This window comes from Choloepus didactylus, chromosome 6 (assembly GCF_015220235.1).
Source record: "Choloepus didactylus isolate mChoDid1 chromosome 6, mChoDid1.pri, whole genome shotgun sequence".
NCBI classification, from domain to species: Eukaryota; Metazoa; Chordata; class Mammalia; order Pilosa; family Megalonychidae; genus Choloepus; species Choloepus didactylus.
This window is the reverse complement of record NC_051312.1, coordinates 119,847,769-119,868,839: the sequence shown is the minus strand read 5'-3', so window position 1 is coordinate 119,868,839 and position 21,071 is coordinate 119,847,769. Positions and strand designations below refer to the sequence as shown.

General features: G+C 37.2%; 1 protein-coding gene across 2 annotated transcripts in view; it reads left to right on the top strand.

Moving 5' to 3' along the window:
- PDGFD (platelet derived growth factor D) overlaps nucleotides 1–21,071 on the top strand; it is a 216,437-nt gene that overhangs the window by 124,517 nt on the left and 70,849 nt on the right. Inside the window, exon 2 of one of the 2 annotated variants that reach the window (XM_037841251.1) lies at nucleotides 18,381–18,567. In XM_037841251.1, the coding sequence (XP_037697179.1) occupies nucleotides 18,381–18,567 (187 nt within the window). Of the gene's footprint in view, nucleotides 1–18,362; nucleotides 18,568–21,071 lie in introns of both variants that reach the window. The other variant, XM_037841250.1, reaches the window with a different exon arrangement.

Below are 21,071 nucleotides of genomic sequence, written 5' to 3'. Positions count from 1 at the left end.
AACAGTCACTTTTATTTTTGTAGATTTTAATGTCAGAATTTTCCTTCCTCGGAATGTGGTTGCGACCAAGTATTTTGGAAATTGACATTAGAAAATTGGAAGGGGGGATGCCCTTCTTTATTAGTGCCACAGAAAGTATTTTTTACTGTAATGCAACACTCACAAACAAGAATTATAGAGCCCTTATCCTTTAAGCAGTTCTGTTGGTCCCGTCTACTCACAGAGCATACAAAAATGAATGTAGTAATCTCTTTAAGACCTGTGAATCGAAATATCAATCATGAACAGTATGCTTATGGAATTCTTTAAATTAGAACTTGGAAGAAAAACACAAAGAATAGAAGATCGATTAAATTCACACTGTGAATGAAGAACTCTACTTTTACTTTAGAAAAACTATTTTAAAAATCCAACTGAGGGGTTTAACTTTATATATTTAGACCTATGAATTATATTAACTTAAAATTCTTCCTCTTTAGTACACTATTAAAGACTCTGTTATTTTGCAGTTTGAAACACTCTTCTTTCATTAACAAAGTTCTGTTCTTCAGGCATTCTCTTCTGTTCTTTTTCTTTGCTATGTTAACTGGGTAGAAAGTAAGAAACAATTGTTCTTCCCTTGTATCAGAGCCCTGATGAAGATTCTCAGCACTTGTGAATTCAGGAATTTCAACACATGCCTGGGGGTACTCCTCATAAATCCAGTCATTAATGCCTCTTGCACCATGCAATATCCAACGTGTGAGTTTACCCTCACCAATGCCACACACATCAACAGCCCTCCTCCACCTTGACTCTTGGAAAGTATCCTTCATCCCTTCATCTGTGCATCAGTTAGCATTTGGCAAATTAAGTTGTGTAACAACCATCCCAAAACTCGGTGTCTTAAAGTAGCAACCATGAATTCTTTTTCTTGTGTCTGGGGTTGACTTGGGTTTAACTGAACTCTACTAGGCTTGGAACAGCCTTGACTCCCAGTTCCAGGTTGGATCCATGTCTGTTCCATGTGTCTTTCACCCATGGATTAAAAGCCTACCCAACAGATGTGCTTCTCATAGCGACAGCAGACACATGGGAGGGTTGAGTGCAAACACAGGATAATGCCTAACACCTAGGCTCAGAACTGATTTCACCAGCACTCTGCCTGCATTCTTTTGTCCCCAGTTAAGTCATGTGTCCAAGATCAGCATCAGTGGGTCAGGAAAATAAAGTGGCTGACCCTAGAGAGTACTGTAGAGGAAATACTACCAAGTCACATGGCAGAGAATGTGGATACAATAGAAGGATGAAGAACAGAAAAAACAAGGAAATCTACCACAATATGCACATAAGAACTGGCCCCCGTGCCCTTTCCTCTCTTAAAACAATGCTGTGCAAGGCCACTCTAGAATACTCTAACAGCTATAAGAAGACCAATGATCCAGTAGATCAGATTGAAGAGAATCAATCCACTTCTAAATTTCCCTGTTCCTGAACTATTTATTACACCATAACAAGATAAGGAATTTGCACCAAATGTAGATTAATTATGTCCCAAAGTGTATTGTGTAGTTTGCTGAAATGGTTTTCGGTAGCAAAAGCTTTTTGATTAATTTTATCTCCATTTTGCAGATAAAGAAACTGCTCCTATGTTAGGTGATTTTTCCCAGGACACCCAGCTAGAAAGCAGTAGAGAACACTGCATTCAAATGCATTTGTTTTAAAAGCTCATTCAGATTAGCCCTTCTACACAAAGATGGCAAATATAACCTGTGTATGGCCATTTTTCTCTCCTCTGTGCCCAGCACAAATATTAATAATTACCCATGATGCTCTTTTCCACTAGAGTATATCTGTAACTTCAGAAACTTCTCAACACATTACTTCAGGAATATTCAAATAATTTTTTAGAGTTGGCATTTGGAATTAAATGTATTGGATTTCTAAACTCTATATCTTGCTTCGTTAATATTTGTTTCTTTTTTATCTGTGTCCTTATAATATCTACCATGGTACTTTGCACAAAAATAAGTAAATATGTTAAATTTTATTGTTAAATGGGCGAAAGTTATAACTTGGTAGAATTTGATTGACTGTAGGGAAGAGTTTTCTCTTTTATTTCCTTTGATAATTTATTTCTCAGATATAACTGAGCTTCATCTTGGACCAGGCACTGCATTATTGATTTGAGACACAAAGATGAATGTATTCAGTGAACATTTACTGAGCATTTGCAGCAGGCTAACTCTGTGCTAGGTGCCTGATATACAGTATGGACAAGACAAACATGATACCTGTTTCACACATTTTATGATCTTCTGGAAGACCCAGAAAGTAAACAGTGAAATGTATGCACATATAGTATAAAATATGGTGTGTTTTATTAAGAAAAAGATCAAATACAATAAGGAGAATTGCGATGTGCACATACGGAAGAACAGTAATTTCCCTGGTGAGGAGTTAGTTAATGGGTGAGCATTCTCACAGGGGGAATGATGGGTGAGGAGGTCCCGACGGGGTGAGGAACCAGGAACAGTGGAGGACATGAAAGCCATAGTCCTTAACCTCCAGGAATCCAAAAGTCCAGTGGCGGAAAGAGACACGTATCAGCAAAACACTAATGCCATACAACATATTGAGTGAGGAAAAGAATCAGAACAATCTGGGATGGTAGGCTGTGGTTGGAAATGCTAAGGATAAACAAGGGTTATTTGGCAGACTGTACTTGGGGATGAAAAGGAAACAGAAAAGGATAAGCCGTAGCAGACAGAATGTGCAAAGATCAGGGGTACAAACACACCCGGCAAGAGCTCGCCCCTGAGGAATGGGGACCTCCTGGGCACCCTCTGGGTTACGAATCACAGAGACGGAGGTGTCGTGTGAGTTGGGCAGATTGCCCAAAAGACATCTTTTCTAGAAGCAGTCTGGCAGGAACATAGGTCATGGGGTTTCACTCCTGGGTTTGTGAATCCTGACTTCAAAACTGAAAATGAACCTATTCAGTCAGCAAATGGGCTAAATGCGTAACCACTCCCTACTGTTTCCTCATATGGAAATGCACATAAGAAGCCTTCAGTCTGGGAGATGGGGGGCAGGAAGGAGATAAGAAGGTTTCAGGCAGAGTAGCTAAAATAGTACATGTTAAACTTCTGTCACAATTACTGACCCAAGAAATGTTATTTCCCTTTTCCCATCCCCGCTCACCATATCATACAGTACAAAAATCCGCCAGAGAATAGCAATAGTCACTGTACTGGTTTTCAAGTCTTTCTAGAGGAATAAATGGCAGTGGTGCCCCTTTACAAAAAGACCTCTTTACCAGATGCCAACGGTCTCATTTATGACACTCTTAACAACTAAATATTGTTCACTTACTTTTTGTAAGACTGTACTGGGTATAGCTATATAAGGCTTCAGCTCTCCCTTACAGAAGTTAACATCCTGATATATGGAATAAGGTAAAGACCTAGGCAATGCTGGCTGTATAAGTCCTTGTAAGGCAGATGTCAGGCACTCTCAAAGAATCCTGTAGTTGGAGGGAAAGGTCAAGACTTTTACACTTCAGTTATCATTTATTGAACTCTTTCATTTTTAAGCATTTGAGGGTTTTGAAGATTAATGAGAGATAGTCCTTGCCTTGGAAGGCCCATCTCTTTGTCACGGAGTGGGTTATGGCTAGGCCAGGGCAGCGATGAAGAGCACAGTGAGTGGTAGTGCACGGCACGGAAACTCAAATTGGGAAAAGTAGAAGATGAAGACTAAAGTCTGAACAAAGTGGACTGATACTCAGTTTACAGTCTGATTTCCTTGATACATGTTTCTGTATACTGGATAATAAAATAAGGATGAAAACACCCAAAGAAAGTGAACACATAGTTCCATGGAGGGAGATATTTCTGAGATTGAAAAAGCCAGGAAGATTTCTTCACAAAATTCACATTAATAGGACCAATGTTTTAAAAAATGCTTATATGCCAAATGTGGAAGGAGAGATTTTTCCACCAACCTACCTTCACACTGAATAGATGCCTTTTACAGAGCAAGAATTGTGTCATATCACTGTTTTCCTTCCACCAGTGGTTATGGGGCCATGTCCACGGTGAAGTAGTGTGTGCCCAGGAACTGTTAGTTGAATGTATACTTCAAGTGGCCTTTTAAACCTTGTTAAAAACACAAACACACAGCAGTTGCTAAATCACTGCCATTGGTGGCTAAACAACTGCCATCCCACCACAGCCCTTCTTGATAATAAAACTCTGATGGGTGGCCCTGGGCTTCAAGGAGGTTTCCTGAGTCTGAACGAGCCGTGGTAAGCCCATTCCCTCTGCCTGGACTGGGGTAGATCTAGACGTGTGCACAGGTTCTGCCCAGTGAGACCGAGGCAAAGCTTGCTTAGGGGTGAGTAAGTGGGTTCTAGAAATTTTTATGCCTCCTTAAAAAGAGACTTACGTGGAGAAAAGCCCTTTCTTTGGCTTCTGAATCAAACCCTGTGAGGAAAAGAGAGCTGGAGTCACTCTAGCCATCTGTCACATTTTGAGGAGAGCAGCCAAAACACTTAGCATAATAGAACAGAAAAATGGAAAGACCCGTGATTGCAGCCCAAAGCCCTGAATTATCCAACCCTGAAAATGTCCTACCTTCAGATTGCCTATGTGAGATGACCCATTTTTCCTGTTGTTTAAGTCACTTTCAGTTTGGTTGTCTGTTACTTGCAGCTGAAAGCATCCCAAGAGCTCAGTGCATTGCTGTGCAAATAGAGTAGAGGGATGCACTCTATGTGCAGAATTTCAGAAAGATTAATACAAGTATTTCTTGAGACCTTACTATTCTTTGAAAATTGATGAATCAAGAAAGAATGAGTTTCTATTGAAGTTTGAACTCTGTAGCAGAAACATGAAACTGATAGTTAAACTCAGCAGGCACTCAACTTAGTTTCCATGTGAACTTTTTATATGCTTGAGGAGATTGTCTTTCTGTCTCTGTTTTTAACCAAAAGTGAAAATAGAAAATGTGCGAATATCTAAATTGAACAACCATGCAAAACTCTCACACAATATCATAATTTGGTGAAATATGCCATTATGAATAGTTTAATGCATATGAATGTTCTGGTACTTTAAAATTTATTTGGTTTTCACACTTATCAAAAGCCTGTTTTATTCTGTATATAGTGCTGGTCCAATGTAGAGGCATATACTAGTTAGAAAACCATGCTTTGAATGTACTGTTTTATTTAAGGAAAATGTTAAATAGATGGTTTTCATATGTGGCACAGGTGTTTTAAATTGGCAGGAATATGCTTTTTTTATATTCTGGATGCAAAAGCAGTGCTATCCTTACCTTTCTTTTCTTTTCTTTTGAAGTACGAAGAGAGGTAACCTGTAGTTCTTCTTGCCTCTGAAATTGGTCTTTTTCTCAGATTTACTTAAAACTTAGCTTTCATCACACCTGAGACCCCTTGAAATTAAACGAAATCTACATTTCTTCTTCAAGCAGTAGCTATGTCAGTCTAAGAAGAAAACAGAAGATTGTCTCAGTAGCTGGCTTCTCATAGCATGACATCTGCGGCAATCTTGCAGAACATTAGTAATTCTAGCTCAATTTAAAAATGGGAATTGTATCAAGTATATTTCAGAATAAAGGCTAGTAAGCTTCAAAACAATTTCTCATGGTTTATGAATTAAATAAAAATATCTTAATAACAGAGTATAGAGCAACAGATCAATATCTTTGAAGCATTAAGATGATGGCATTAGAAATTTTTATCTTTTCCTTTGCAAAATAATAGCAACAAAAGGCATTAGAACTTGTCCATTCTTCCTAGTGGCATCATACTTAAAATGAAGGCATGAACCTATTCCAGTATCTAAATGCAGCTTTTAATTCCTGCCAGGCACTAGGTAGGATTTCAAGAAATGTTGATGGAGTGATGGACAACTTTGGATCTTGTCTTAGAAAAGAACTTCAAATTTTTTTTCCTGCTAGTTATGTAAGAGATTATCAGATTTTTATTAATATATGAGCTCTTACATTATTTTATTAATAATATAAACTAGACAGATGGCTGGTATCATTGGTCCTTCTTTTCACAAAAGCTACCAGTTTTGTAGCACAAAATTCACCGAGCCCTGGAAGATGCCTATTCGGGTTCACAAATAGTTTCCTTTTGACAACATATATACCTAGTATCCTTTATTTCTCAATAGTCATTAAATGCTAATATGCATTGTCCTTTATTAAAGGCCAGAGCTATTACTTCTAACTCACCTGAAAAAATAATTGTAGATTACCACAGAGTGATCCAGCAAGGAAGCAAATTTGGCTTCTATTATATATTTCATAGTCAAGGGTATGTTGCAAGTGTTTTGAATAACTCCTAAAGGATTATTTAGTGTTGGATTATTTGCAATTTCCTTATTTAATAGTCTGAGCCTGTTGTTGTTTTCCAAGGCTGCCCTGGCAAAAACTTCAAAATGGTTGGCTTAAACAATGGTAATTTATTGTCTCCCAGTTTTAAAGCTGGAAATCCAACATCAAGGTATTAGCAGGCCATGTTTTCCCCGAAGTTTGTGGCACTCTGGTGGTGGCTCAGTCGCTGCTGCCATCACAACATGGTGATCTGTCTCCTTCTGTCTCCTCCTCCCATTTCTGCATTTGTGTCAAGTTTCCTTTGGTTATAAGGATGTCATCCCTATTGTATTAAGGCCCATCCTCATTCAGTTTGGCCATATCTTGTTTGATAACATCTTCAAGGTCCCATTACAAATGGATTCACACACACAGGACTGAGGTTGGACTTGAACTTGTCTTTGTGGAGGACATGATTCAATCCCCAAAAGGCTCTATTATATATACATTTCCAAACATTATATTATCCTAAGTTACTTAGCTTAGTTTTACTATTGAAGGACTATACTTGCTGTTTAATTTTTCCTTAAAAATTATAGAGGCTGAGCAGAGTACTCTGACTTGAGATGAGAAACAATCACCTCTACAGTATCATCTATCAACTCATGCACTTCCTCTATTTACTCATGTATTTACTCATGCAACAAACACTTAAATTAACATGGTGCAAGAATGATAGATAACCTTGCCCTTGGGTAATGACCAGCACCAGAACAACCAGATGTGTAAAGTATTAGAATTAGAAGAAAAAAATCCCATGGATATTAGCCTCATTTTTTAAGTTCTTCGCTCTTGATCTGCTTAACTGGTTACAGAAATATGATTGTCTACTACTTGGCATGAGAATAAGTGATATAATTAAAATAAGCCAGGGTGTCGATAAGTAAAGGATAGAATACCATTTGTCTTTGTCACACATAAGCAAGTGACTTCCTCTCTCTGAGTAAGTGGTAATAATAAGGATTAACCTATAGGGTTGCTTTGGACTTTAACTGGGCTAATAACAGTAAACACTTTTTATAGTGTCTGGGTCATATTTAATAAATATTATTTTCTGTGAAAAGTAGTATTTTAACATAACACTCGCAGAGGTTCTGAAGAATATGTAAATGATGTGCCATATAAATTTCACTTGTCCAGAGATTTCTTAGCTTCTAGACAGGTAAACCACCCAATTTTTCTGTGTTACTTCCAAGCAGATAGTCATTCAAAATGTATTTATTGGGTATGTACTATAAATAATATTGCTATCTAGAATTTATAATCTTGCTGAAGATTCAAGAGGAAAACAGCAATGTCAAGTAACAAGATTTAGAATATGACTCAGTATTAAAGTGAGTGATATAGACAAGGGATGACATAAACTTCCATAACTATATTTCTGGACTCATGTCAGACACTTTTAACTATTCCCATTTTCCCCCAGTAAGCATATGCACAGGCTCAGAATCCTTCCTAACATTTCACAGCAAGAAGACCAATCAATTTGAGTTTATCTACTGGGTAAACCTATTTGCCGTCTCTGGCAAGACAAGTTCCAAAGAAGATCACTTACTGAAGTATATTCTCCTGGAATCTTAGCACCATTTTTCTTCCTCCATAGTCAGCAGGTTTTCATCTGTGAATCTTCTTCCCCTATACATATCCCTCCCAGCACCACTGCAATGATTTATAGTAAAATAACAATGAGATGTTATTCAGTATAGATAGTTCATGTTACCAATTAGAAAATAAAAAGACAAGTTAAACTTTATACTTCAGTGTGTGGGAAACAGTCACTGTAACTGTTAACTGCTATCCAGTTCTCCTTTACTTCCTTTCCTTCTAGCTACCCACCCTGTTGGAAGTGAGGTCTGGTCATATGATTGACTTTGGCCAGTAAAATATTGAACAGAAGCTTTTTAAAGCCAGTGGGTAATTCTTCGTCTCCCACTTTCCTCCCCTGCCATGATTGTTTTACTATATGAAGGCTCATTAGCCTGGGTCCCCGAGTGAGAAAGCAGGGAGTGGAGCCTACCTACCCAGAGCGGTCATCTAGCATGAGCAAGAAATAAAAGTTTGTTGTTAAAACCACTGAGATTTAGGCTACCATAATCCAGCCTTTCTAATACCACTCCATGAGTGTGCATAGTACAAGAGAAGAATCCCTGGAGGAGGCTCTCCACTCCAGGAAACAATATTTGAAGAGATTTGTTAGCATGAGATTGGACAAGGAAACAAAAGGCTTGCTTCACTCTAAAACACTGTCCATTGTCAAGTTACAGCTTTTGTGGAGAAGAAATCATCTGCATTAAAAGCACACAATACTTTTCAATGAAATGATAATATGCATTTATCCATGAAAGTATAACCTCTATTATTTCATTATCCATGTCAAAATCCAAGTCCAAGTCTATTTTATATTTAGTCACAAAAGTCTTTTAAATCACATTTGTCATTCAGTATTGATATATAGCTTCAGGGTAACCTGTCCTTTTTCATAACCAGTGCGTGTTTTCTTGATTTATTTAGTTTAGCACCTTTAGGACTCAAAAAGAATTTTAAGGAATATTGAGGAATTCTGGGAATGCATCTGCATTTCCTATTTGATTAATTATCATATAATTTTCGGCTTATGTAAGTCATATCACTAGATGTTAATTCTCTTGAAAGTCACCAGAAGTTTTTAACAGATAGATATATAGCTTTCACATGTGTAAATTATTTGCATTACTCCTTCCTAGCTTTGACAGTTCTCTGACCTATTCTGAGACACTCGTCAATTTCTATGGTTTTTACTTTTATTGTCTGGGTTTGGCAGGGAATTTGTTTCTTTGATCCTTAATGACAAATCAAAATACAGCTTTCTTTATTTGTGTACATCTTCCCAGTTTTGGTCCTATACTGCACCTGATTATTTCTTTACAAGAGAATGTAGATGTGATATCATATCTCGATCTTTTAGTATATTTACATTTATCACCTCTTTTTCTGCCCTTAAGTGCAAAAAAAATTTTAATTTTATTGTGCTGCATTATAGTGTAATCTTTATACAGGTATTTTAAGTGACAACTAGATATTCAAATTTTTTGTAACTCATCTATACCTATTCCTACCGAAGGAAATAACCTGAGGTTGAAATCAGATGAACAGGCATTTCCTAAGAATGACTAAATTTGCACCCACAAAAGCTATGATAACTAAGTCCCAACATGCTCCTCTGCCTAACAGCTGGACAGTTATTTTTAACAGTAATCATAAGATACTACGAGTACGAAATATGATTACAAAGTATTAAAATGTAAAAAAGTGTTTTGAATTTGGCAAAATTTGGCATTGAAAAATAAATGAATCCATAAATAGATCTAAATTCATAATCTAATAAACATTTAATTCAAGAACAGTTTATATGCATGTGCTCATAAATATTAAATGATATGTAATATCATTTATGTAACTAATGTTACATAGTACATATGTAACTAATGTTCATATTAGATAATGACCTATGTTCATACACACTACAAATAATGAGTTGTGTGGTTCTTATATTAATCCCATTTAGTTTTCTCTTAGCAATTGTCTAGCCCTTTACTCAAATGAGATTAAGAAAGTGCTTTTGTCTTAGTCTATGTGGATCAGGTTTGTAATCAGTGGGGAATTTCATGATCATCTTCTCTGTTCCACACTGTTCAATCCTACAGTAGTTTACCCAATAAAATAATTTCAGAAAATTATCCTTCTCAGTGAATGCTTAAAGTTCATATTTTACAGAGCTTTCCTTGATAATATTTATAAGAATGCTGGTTTTCCTATGATAAATGTTCTCTAGCAAAAATACTGAATATACTTATTCCTGGGCATGGCTTTCCTTTCTCTTTTGCCTTTTATCTTTTATATCTCTGAGCTGTATTGTCAATGGGTAGAGTGGATACTTTTGTTACTGTGGTTCTTGTTTTCTGTGTATTATGTTAGTTTGAGTGGAAAGATCTCTCTGTTCTGAAGCCTTTGATTCTGTAATAGTTTCTGTCATGCCATTCAACATCTCCCTTCCCCTGCTGTCACCATTCTGAACTTTATTTTCTAATTTTTTCATATCGTTTACATGTAACTACAATATCACAGCACCAAAAGATTACAATAGAAGAAAGGAGAATTACCACAGAATTAATTAATCTGAATTTTCCCCTTGTCATCAAATATAATGTGGCTGCTTTAGGGCAATTTTCATTTTCATTGAGTTTAATTTTCTGAAAATGAGACTGAAAATCATTTCAGGATGGGAAATAATTTCATTTTAATATAATTTAAAAACCCATGTGAGCAATTTACCTGTAAAACATATGCTATTTTAGAGGAAAAAGTATGGTTGCTCACTGATATACAATAACAAAACAAATCCTTTTACATTAACAAAATCTAATGAGGAATAATAATTATCGTTGAACTTTGGGCATATTAAACTCCTGGTGACTGTTTCTAGCAAATATTCAGAAGGACTTTATGATACTTTTTTTTTTTTTTGGTGGTGGACTTGGATTCACAAAGAAGAATTAATTTGAGTTCAGGGGATTATCAACTGATTACTCTCCAAAAACATTATTTCCAAACTGTTACTGTGAGGAAGGTTGTTTATAAAACATTAGCACCTAATTTTGTGCCAAAAAGAACTGTAATTTAAAAAAATAATAAAGATATGTAGCCAACAAACAATCAATGCTCTCCTACCCAAATCTTCATAAATAGAAAGGGTATGTATTACTACTAAGTTCTTAGAAAAAGAAATATAAATAAATGCCTGACATTTAATCACCTTTGCTCTTGAGTGGCTTAAAAGCAGAACTTGAGTGAGCACAGTGGATTTTTGATTGCTGTTTTAGAGTTTTTGTGGGCTATTGGAAGACTAAGAGCATGTGCCAGTTGTCCAACAACAATTCCTTAAATGAGTATTATCATATGTAACCATCCCAGGAAGAATTTAGTTCATTGGTGTCCTTAGGAAACATGAGGGAAAAAATGTTGAAAAACCTTTCATGCCGATTTTTAAATTATCATCGTTAACAAAAGTCTCAATTTCACTTTTTGCATCAATAAAGCAATCCAACCCTGTACGTTTACGTTAGGAGATAATTTATGGGAAACTATCTAATTAAATTCAATTAATCCCATTTGGGTATTTTAGGATCTGTTCTACCAATCGACCTACTTGTTTTTAAATTAGGGACTTCCTGCCCTATTCTCTTTTATATTCTCTGTCTCTCCCTTGTTTCTTTTTTGCCCCTTCAACAGTGTTGTACCTTGTCTCACCAATTAAGGTATTATTTTGCATTCTAGGACACTTTTCTGTACTTTGTTGTTATTTGTTGAGGGATGGTGCAGAGATTATTCAGTAAGTAAGAGTACACTAGGCAGTGCACAGACTACAGACCCGACTCTCGATTATAATGCTGAGCACACTGCTGTAAATTAGACAGTTGTGTAGGATGAGAACCTGGGGATCTGACCAGTCACCTGATATCATGTATTGCTCAGTAGATCTGAGAGCTATCCCCAGATATCACAACAAAACTCTCCTGCTTTCATTTTAGCATTTTTTTTCCTTTCCTTTCTTGGTCACAGCTTTTTAAAGTGTAGTAGGGCTTGGCTGTTGTGATGATGTTAGTTTACCAGGAAAAGGGACAGAATAGGAAGTAGTCATTTCTGAATTAATTTCTGAATCATAAGGCTTCTGATAAAACTTCCTTTTATTTGCTATCTTACTTCAAAATGCCTCTCAGTTTTTAAGAACTCTGAATATGTATTATTAGCAGTAATCATCCATCCATGTATTTATTTAACAGATCTATTTTGAGTTCCTCCTTATGTCTGAAATGGCAAGGCAATGAGGTTACTTTGGTGAACGAGACAGTCCTTTCCCTCAAAGAATTTAACATTCAGCAATATGATTTTATTTTTACTTTCCTATGAAATTTTCAAAAAAATTATAAAACACCTTTTGGGTATCTTCTGTTTTTTCTTTTCTTTTTTTTTTTTTCCCCTCTTATACCTAGCCAGACCCAGAGAGAAGCCTCTACTTAAATGTTCTACATTTAAAGATTTATTTTAATTCTCCCATAATGTGTTCACCACAAATCTCTGTGCTAAGTGGCTAGCTATGTGCCTGGGACACATTTCTAGGTTGACAAAAAATAAGAATTTTCCTAAACAAAATGTGTGTGTGAACAACTCGTTAAAATCATCCACATGTACTCTTATATTGGATGATGGCTTGCAATTATATATAGCATCGTTTTTAGATGGAAAAATTATCTGACCACTTATCCCATCAAAGAGTTTGGATTTCAGATTCCACTGTCCCATCATTGCGTCACTATTGCCTGTTGCATTGGTCAAACCATTGACAGTGCTCTCCCCTTGATAGCACATTTTTGATGTGTCATGTCATTTTGGACCTGAGAGTTATATAAAATGCTGTATCATTCCCCTGTCATTCTTTTGACTTGTAACCAATCACTTCATTTCTCTGTATTGCTTTCATTACCTGTTAAATAACCAAAAAATATATAAAAAACAGAACGAAAGTAACAATTTAGTACCTACTTTTTGGTCAACTTATTTTTATGATGGACTCAGAAAATGGATACAGTAGGACCTCATTTCACATGACCATGTTCCAAGACCCTTTGCGTAAATTGAAAACCACGCATAATAGCAAACCCCATTATTTAATAATATTTCTTATATGAACATACCTATCACACATTTTTAATAAATAAGGCAAATAAATACTCTAGTAACAATAAGTAAACAAAATTAATCATAGAAATAATTTTTCAAAAATTTTAATTCATTCTCTCTGCATTTTTTTTTTTTTTGATTGCCAATCTCAAGTACTACCTAAATTTGCATGGGTTGAGTTCATGAAAACCAAGGTTCCTACTGTACTTATAAATTACGATGCTTCCCACAAAAATAAAGTGATCTTATTGTGATTGTTTGCAGCATATGTTGGATTGTTTGGTTTAAATATTGTTAAACTACATTCTGGGTAAAAATTGTTTCCATTATATATTGTATGATTGTGGAATATCCATTTTGCAAATGAAATTTTGGAATAAACGTTTTGCAGATTGGGAGTTTACTGAGTTGGTGACTCGTTGCTTTTGGCTTGTAGCTGCAGCATATAGTTTTTTGACTGTTGTCCATGCTGCTGGCTCTTGGCTGTCTTCTGGGAGCAAGGGGTCAGATGCTGTCCTGCTGAATTCCCTGTGTGGGGGCACAGCTTGCAACTATGACATTGTTCCTGTAGAACGATTGATCAAATATTTTAACACCTACTCCGGTAGCTCAGTATTTTCCCTTTGCCTGTTGTGTTGTCAGAGATAATGTTATGATATGGGAGAAGAATTAAAGTATTATCATTACTTGTAGTTTCCTTTCTCCTTAGCATTATTATATATGAGGAGGGATTACTGAATACATCTCTTTGTGGACACCAGGCATGTCTTTTCCATGAATTGGGGAAACTAGATATAGGTGAGACCCAGCTGCTCAGTGTCAAAGGTAGGTAACCTCTTATCTTAAGTCACTTGTATACAAGAAACTCTGTCCTGGAAGAGCTTCCAAGGCCAAAGACAGGAAAGTGAATCCAAAACAGGAGGCCAGATGAAAATTGGAGCTGAGGTATGGAATCAAGCAAGGAAGTGGAAGAACTAGGGAAATTGAAAATAAGAAGCGAAATAGTATAAAGTATGAAATGCAGTGGTCCTCAAACTTTAGGGTACATCAGAATCACCTAGAAGGCTTGCTAAAACAAATAGTGCTGGACTCCACCTCCAGAGTTTCTGATTCGGTAGGTCTGAAGTGAAACTGGAAAATTTGCTTTTCTAGCAAGCTCCCTGCTGAGGCCGAAGCTGCTTAACTGAGGACCACTTTTTAAGAACCACTGGTCTAGATGAGTTCTGGATATAAGTGAGAGAGCCTACAGTGCCTGTTCATGAGCTCATGGGATACTTGGGTGGGTGATCTGAGTTTATTTATAGGGTTGGGGACAGAATAACATTTGTGGGTTTTCTTTCCATTTTAATTGGCTTTATAAAAAAGTCAAATGCATAGCTCCAAGTTTATGGGACTATGAATCTCCATTGTATTAAAATGCAGAGTAAGAATTTATATTCTTACCCTGTAAACACACAGGGAAATTATTCCTTCTCTATGAAAGGTGATTTATTTCTTATTTTTGTAGTTTAACAGCTAGTATAATGTTCTGGTTACGAGTGTGTGCTTTGAAGGTAGACTGTCTGTGGCCAATCTTGATTCTATCACTAGCTTTATACCCTGAGGTCACGAGCGTCTTAGACTCTCTGAGCCTCCTGGGTAAAGTAGAGATATTGGCAAATTGCATAGGGTTATTATGAGGATTAAATGAAATTCTGTATCCCAACCATTTATTGGAGTACCTGGTACATAGTAATTGCTCCATAAATGTTAGCTATTATTGGAACAAAGCAAATGCCTCTGTTAAGGAATGTGACTCTGTATATCATACTTTGGTGGTATCTCAGGTTTAACCTATTAGGTTGTTCTCTGTGTTTATAATTCATCATAACTCTTCTGCTAAGAATAGCACTGAGTTGGCATGAAGTTATAAATTACATGTAAACGATGTGATTCAAAAGTCAAAGTGGATTATAGATAGATAGAAAGAATCTAAAATTGCCCCTAGTAAGTTTCAGAACAGAGAACACCTTTTGTAGCATAGTGGCTAAGAGCATCAACTCTGGAACTAGACTGGTTTGTATTGACTCATCCTTCACTAGCTCTGTGACCTTCAACAAGTTACTTGACCTCTTTGTGCCTCAGCATCTCTGTGTCAAATGGTGTTAATAATAATACCCATTTCATCAATTTTTTTATAAGTATACATGCTCATGCATACACACACAAGAGATCATGTATATATAAAGCACTTAGACCCTGAAAACTTAACATCCAGAGTGCTCAGACAGTGCCTGGCACAAAATAAGCATCTAGAAATGATTACTGTTGTTCATATTTAGTCTGTGTGTATTCTCTATATGTGTATTTTGGCAGTATTTGGTTTTTAAAGGAAAGTAAATCAGAAAACTTTATCTCTCTTGCCTCTAGTTCAATAAAGTACAACAGAGGTCTGTGGTAAATTTATAAAATTGGAAACAAGTTCTGCCCTAAACTATACGGAAAGGAAAACACCACACACACACATATACACATGCACATGAAACCACAGTCTCCTTAAAAATGTAATTGGCATTTCATTTATAACCTGAGTGCCTTTGTGACAGTCTGCTTTTAGTGATGATCTAGAAAAGAAAGAAGGCCTTTTACTTCCAAAAATCTCTAAAACTGCATTTTTTAGGAGTGGCACTGACTTTGTTATTGTTAAATTCAGAGTTTTCTCTCAGCCTGTAGTCCCCCAGTGTTACTTCTGCATTTGATGTAATTGACCGATTTGTCCTTGAAGTCGGCTTTTCCTGGACTGACGTGAACTGCGTGGCTTGAATACAGCCCTGCTCTAGGTCCTTGGCCTCTCCCAGCCATCTCTTCTCTCATTTCTCTGGGCACCCCTTTCTTCATCTGCCCCCTCCCTGCTGGTATGTGCCAGCACCCAACCTTTGGCCCTTCCCGGGGGGTTCTCCCCCCGTCTAAGCTGAGGTCCCACACTCAGGTCCCAGCTCCAGTCTAGCCCGTTATCCCCCAAAGCCAGTTAAAGCTTTCCACTTGAATTCCTCATCACCACAAAACTAAACATGTCTCCAAAAACATTACCCTCTATCAGTATTACCATGTCAGCCCAGTTCTTGGGTTTAGCTACCTCTGACTCATCCTTGTTTTCTTTTCATAGTTACAAGTTCCTTTTGTTTTTTTTCCCCTCACGTGGCTTCCCTGATACCTTCCGTGCTAGGTCAGAACCTTATCACCCCAGAATGCCTCCAGGACACATTGCCAGTGCAGGCCCTCCTCCTCCAGTTCATATCTCAAAGTATCAATAGGTCAATCTTCCTTTCAATAAGCCATTTACCCTTGCCAGAGCTTTCCTGCCCCCGACTTCTGCTCCCTACCGTCCCCATATCAAATGGTGACACTTCTGCCTGACTTTCAAATATTTCAATAGTTTGCTTTTAAAGCCTGTGGTCCTCAAACCCCAATATGTCCTACCTGGGCCAATTTGGACTCTATCCTGGTTAGCCTCTACCATGGGCCCATGAACACACTTGTATTCACCTCCTTAGCTTTTGAGATTCCCTGCCTCTGTGCAAACACTGCATTTACACTCCACTTAATCTACATCTCCACTTTCTTTACACTTGTGCAGTATGTATCAACTTTGCTTTCCAGGTATACAAAGAGCAAGAACTGTTTTTTAACTTTCTGAAATTCTATCTGAATCCACTGTAGCATCTGGAACAATATATATCACATAGAACCACTGAATATTAGCCCTGAGAGAGACCAAAGAGCCCATTTGTTATTTTGTTAATGAGGAACCTTAACATCTGAATTGGATATTTTAAATTTTAATAGTTATATATTTATGTTTATGGTTACCTTCTATTCATGGCAAATGGTATATAGTTTCCATTTTCAATATTGATATAAACTGTTTTGCTTTTGATCAAAATTATTCATTTAAAGAAAAGTTTTAAGTAAATAATTGTGCTAGAGGTAAGCAAATACAGAGAAAACTGTGAAAGTACTACTCAAGTGATTGGACTGTTGAAAATACTTCACAACATTATGTTTAGAGGCTGCACCTAATGAATGATTGTTGACTGAATGATAAGTCTTATCCATCACCCCAGAAAATAGCCACTTATGATAAAATAGCAGACAAGTAATTTTACAGCTCCACCTCTCTTCAGTATAAGGTCAAGGGAAGAGAAAACTAAAGAATCAGCTGGCCAAGGTATTTTCTGGCATCAAGGAGGTTGCCTTGTTGCCATGCTTGCTGGAGTTTCTTATTCTGAGACAGGGACTGTACACATCAGCTCCTTCTCCCATTACTCTACCCCGGGTCTCTTGCTCCCCCACAAATGTACCCGGGCAAGATGCAACACGTCAAATACTGAATGAGTCAAGAAAATGTTTAAATTCCCATATGCAGCTAAAACATTTGTAAAAGTGACAGAGAGGATTTTGCATTTCACATGCTGATTCCTCCTTCATTTTACCTCTTTTATTTTGAAGTTTTAACATCACTCCTCAGCAGCTGTACTTTCCAGTGGTTTCCACCAGCAAGTTAAGCCTCCCTGACCAAGTGCACTGAATTATAGGCCTGGAAGTAAACACAAATAGGATGCAGCTGGAGGCCTTGCTTTTTGGGGATCTCTGACAAGTCAGCATCTAAGATGCAAAGAATTCTGAACATTAGGTGTTGTGAAAAATTATTTATGGAGAATAGAATAACAATTGGTCCTATTTTAAGTCAAAAAGAACCAAAGGGAAAGAAATTGTGTTTTCTTTTATGATGAAGAAACTCACTAGATAATTCCATTTGCATATTAAATAAATGGACATTAAACATACTGGTTATTTTAATTTGTTATCCATGCCCTTACCCATTCATTGAACAATATTTATTGAGCACCTCCTATTCTAGCCACTGGAGATACACTAATACACTATCAGCGTAAAAAAATTGTTTATTTGTATAACATGGAAAAGAAGGATGAACTATTTGAAATTATTTCCTTATTTTAATTTCAATCCAAAATGAACTTGAAATCAGAGACAGTTCTTCATTTTAATTACTCTAGATTTGTGAAGAATCTAGGGGGTTAGGGGTAAAATAGAAGAAGTGTTTTTTGTTTGTTTAACCAAAAGGCTACCATTTGGCCTTATGTTTTTAAACAAAATCAAGAAGTACTTTGAAATTTGATGTGTTATAAATTGTTCTTTTTTTGCTTTCCTGTAATTGGAGCAACATACTAATTTCTACAAGTTGTGACTACTAACAGAGAGCAATCACCTCACAGACTTGTACCGAAGAGACGAGACCATCCAGGTGACGGGCAATGGCCACATCCAGAGTCCTCGCTTCCCGAACAGTTACCCCAGGAACCTGCTTTTCACATGGAGGCTCCATTCTCAAGAGAAAACAAGGATACAACTGGCGTTTGACAATCAGTTCGGATTGGAGGAAGCAGAAAATGATATCTGTAGGTAAGTGGAAAAAAAAAAAAAATCCAACCCAAGAGTACTCTTCCAAGGTGCAAAAAAGTGACGAATTTAAAACATGACTCACACTTCTTTTGGGGGCCCTTTAGACCTATCCAAGATGCAGAACTTCTTTTTCAAAGAGTCTTTATGTCAGTCCTAGCAGACAAATTGGAACAGGGGCTGCAGCTGCAGACAGCCACAGGAATTACCATGACTCACAGAAGCTCACTTCCACAAGTGTCAGAACCTGGCTGCGTGACTCCCAAAGAAGGGAGTCTGGAGGCCTCAGTCTTCGCCAGGTGCAGAGCAGTCTTCGTGAGCTGGTGGTTAAGTCCAACATCCTGGGTCTCCTCTGGTCACGTCACGTGACCCTGTCCATGCCTGTCCTGGGCTTAGAGAGGGTAAACCCCTGCTCACCCCCAGGCGCTGAACCCGGCCTTTGTAACCACTTCACAGTCTCGATTTCCCCAGCGCTGGGCCTGGATGATGGCCGAGGACCGTGTCAGGGCCCTTACCCAAAATCACAGTTTTAAAGCCTCAGGTATGTATGAGAAGGAAAAGAAGACACCCCCTGAGTTTGTGTGTTAGACGGTCTGTTTCCACATAGTTTCTGAGTCAGCAGCAGAAGATGAAAGCTGTGCCTGATAATCTCCTTTTTTAGCATATTTATCAGAGAAAACTCACTTAGGCTGTTGTTCTTTGAATTGTCTGCTCACAGCATCTTATTCACTTAATTAGCATGTATAAGACTTGGGGAGGATTTTTTTTTTCCTTTTTGTGCTTTACTGCACATACTTGTTCTGCCTTGCCAGTGAACTACAGAAATGCTAAATCCTCTTAGCAGGTTTATTTTCCTTTGAATAGTAAAAAGAGGGTGCCTCAAATTTAACTGCCCTTTGTTGCATGTTAATTATGCTGACAGCTTTTATTATATCGTTTTTTTTCCCTAAGAATAACAGCAGCGACTATTACTTTCTAGGACCATAGGGGGTAATGTATGCCAGGAAGCAGAGACAAATTCGTGCAGGAAGAGCCAGTTAATATTTACAAAGAGAATAAACTAGAGCTGGTCTTGCGCCTTTTCAACCTTGAAAGGTAGAACTAATTTTCTGTGCTGAGAACAAAAAAAAAAAAACACCAAAAAAAAAAAAAATCCTCTATTAAAAGATTGTTCAAGACAGCGACATGAAAAGGAAGCCAAGTGTCTGTTTCTGAGCTGGGGTTTTGATCCTGGTAGCGAGCCCTTCCAGCGTCCTGGCCTTGAAAATAGGAGAAGAATAATTATGATGGTTTACCTTCTGGATACTTCATCAAATTCAGGTGTTCCTCAGAATTTTTGGAGGAAGGCAGAGGAGAGAGGAATAAGGGAGACAGATCAAAGAGCCTTGCCTCAGAACCCTCCCTGAGAAATAAGATGGTATGCTCTTAACTTCAGATCCTGAGTTAAAATTACACTGATTTTGTTTTTTCATAAAAAAGTGACCTAGTGTATTATTAACAGAGTTTCAAGTGTACTCATGCCTTGCTCTGTAGATATGATTTACACATATTGTATATAAAATAAAATGTAATTGATTTCCTACCATCTGTTCCAAAGCCTCCTTGATATTTACATTGTAATGGTTTATTGCTTGAATAATGATTATGTGTTTGTGCTTTTCACCTTCCAAGCATCATATAAATATTAAGTAATTAATGTTACCATAGCACCCAAGAGATATATCCAACTGGTAAAATTACATAAACCTTATTTTGTCCATAAGGAAACTGAGGCAGAAGACATAAGAGCCTCATAAACCACTATTAAAGAAATTGTCACCGGTATCATCATACCCTTCCTCCTTAGATGACCCTGTCCAACCCAATAAGAGTTCTGAGGTCCCTGTGGTAAGACCAGTGAAACCATATTGGTGTTTCTTCATATTCACAGGTGATGTTTCTTATGCTGATTCCTTTTGGTAATTATGACAGAAAAATATAAAATGGAGTGAGACTTCTGCCACTGTTTTTCCTGAATGTCCATCATTTCCATTGTGGCTTTAGCATCTGAAGTTATTTTGTGGGAGGTGAAGTGGAGGAATGAGACCCAGGGCCAGAATTGAAGGGGAAATTGTTCAGCTCATTGAGTAGCTTGTGGTAAGGTCTTGTGTCTTGAAATGGGAACACATGATCCCTAGGAGATGTGAACTCTGTCACTGAAGATGTTATACTATGATGGAAAGGAGGGACCTTGAGGCTCAAATGGTTCCGTAGACTATCTAAAGAGGCCTTTCCTGTCTTTCTCAATGTTGGAATTCTGTATTTCTCTGACCACTGTTGAAAATGAGTCTACAGTCTTGAACTCATTCACATCCTGTTTTAACCAGCCAAGATATTTCTAATATTGGTTAATAAACATCCCCTCCCAAAGTTCTACACCTTCCATCATAAATGTCGTGTTTTACAGCATGATCCTTCCGAAAAACAGTGTTTCCCAAATGAGAAGATAGCCAATCATGTCCATATCT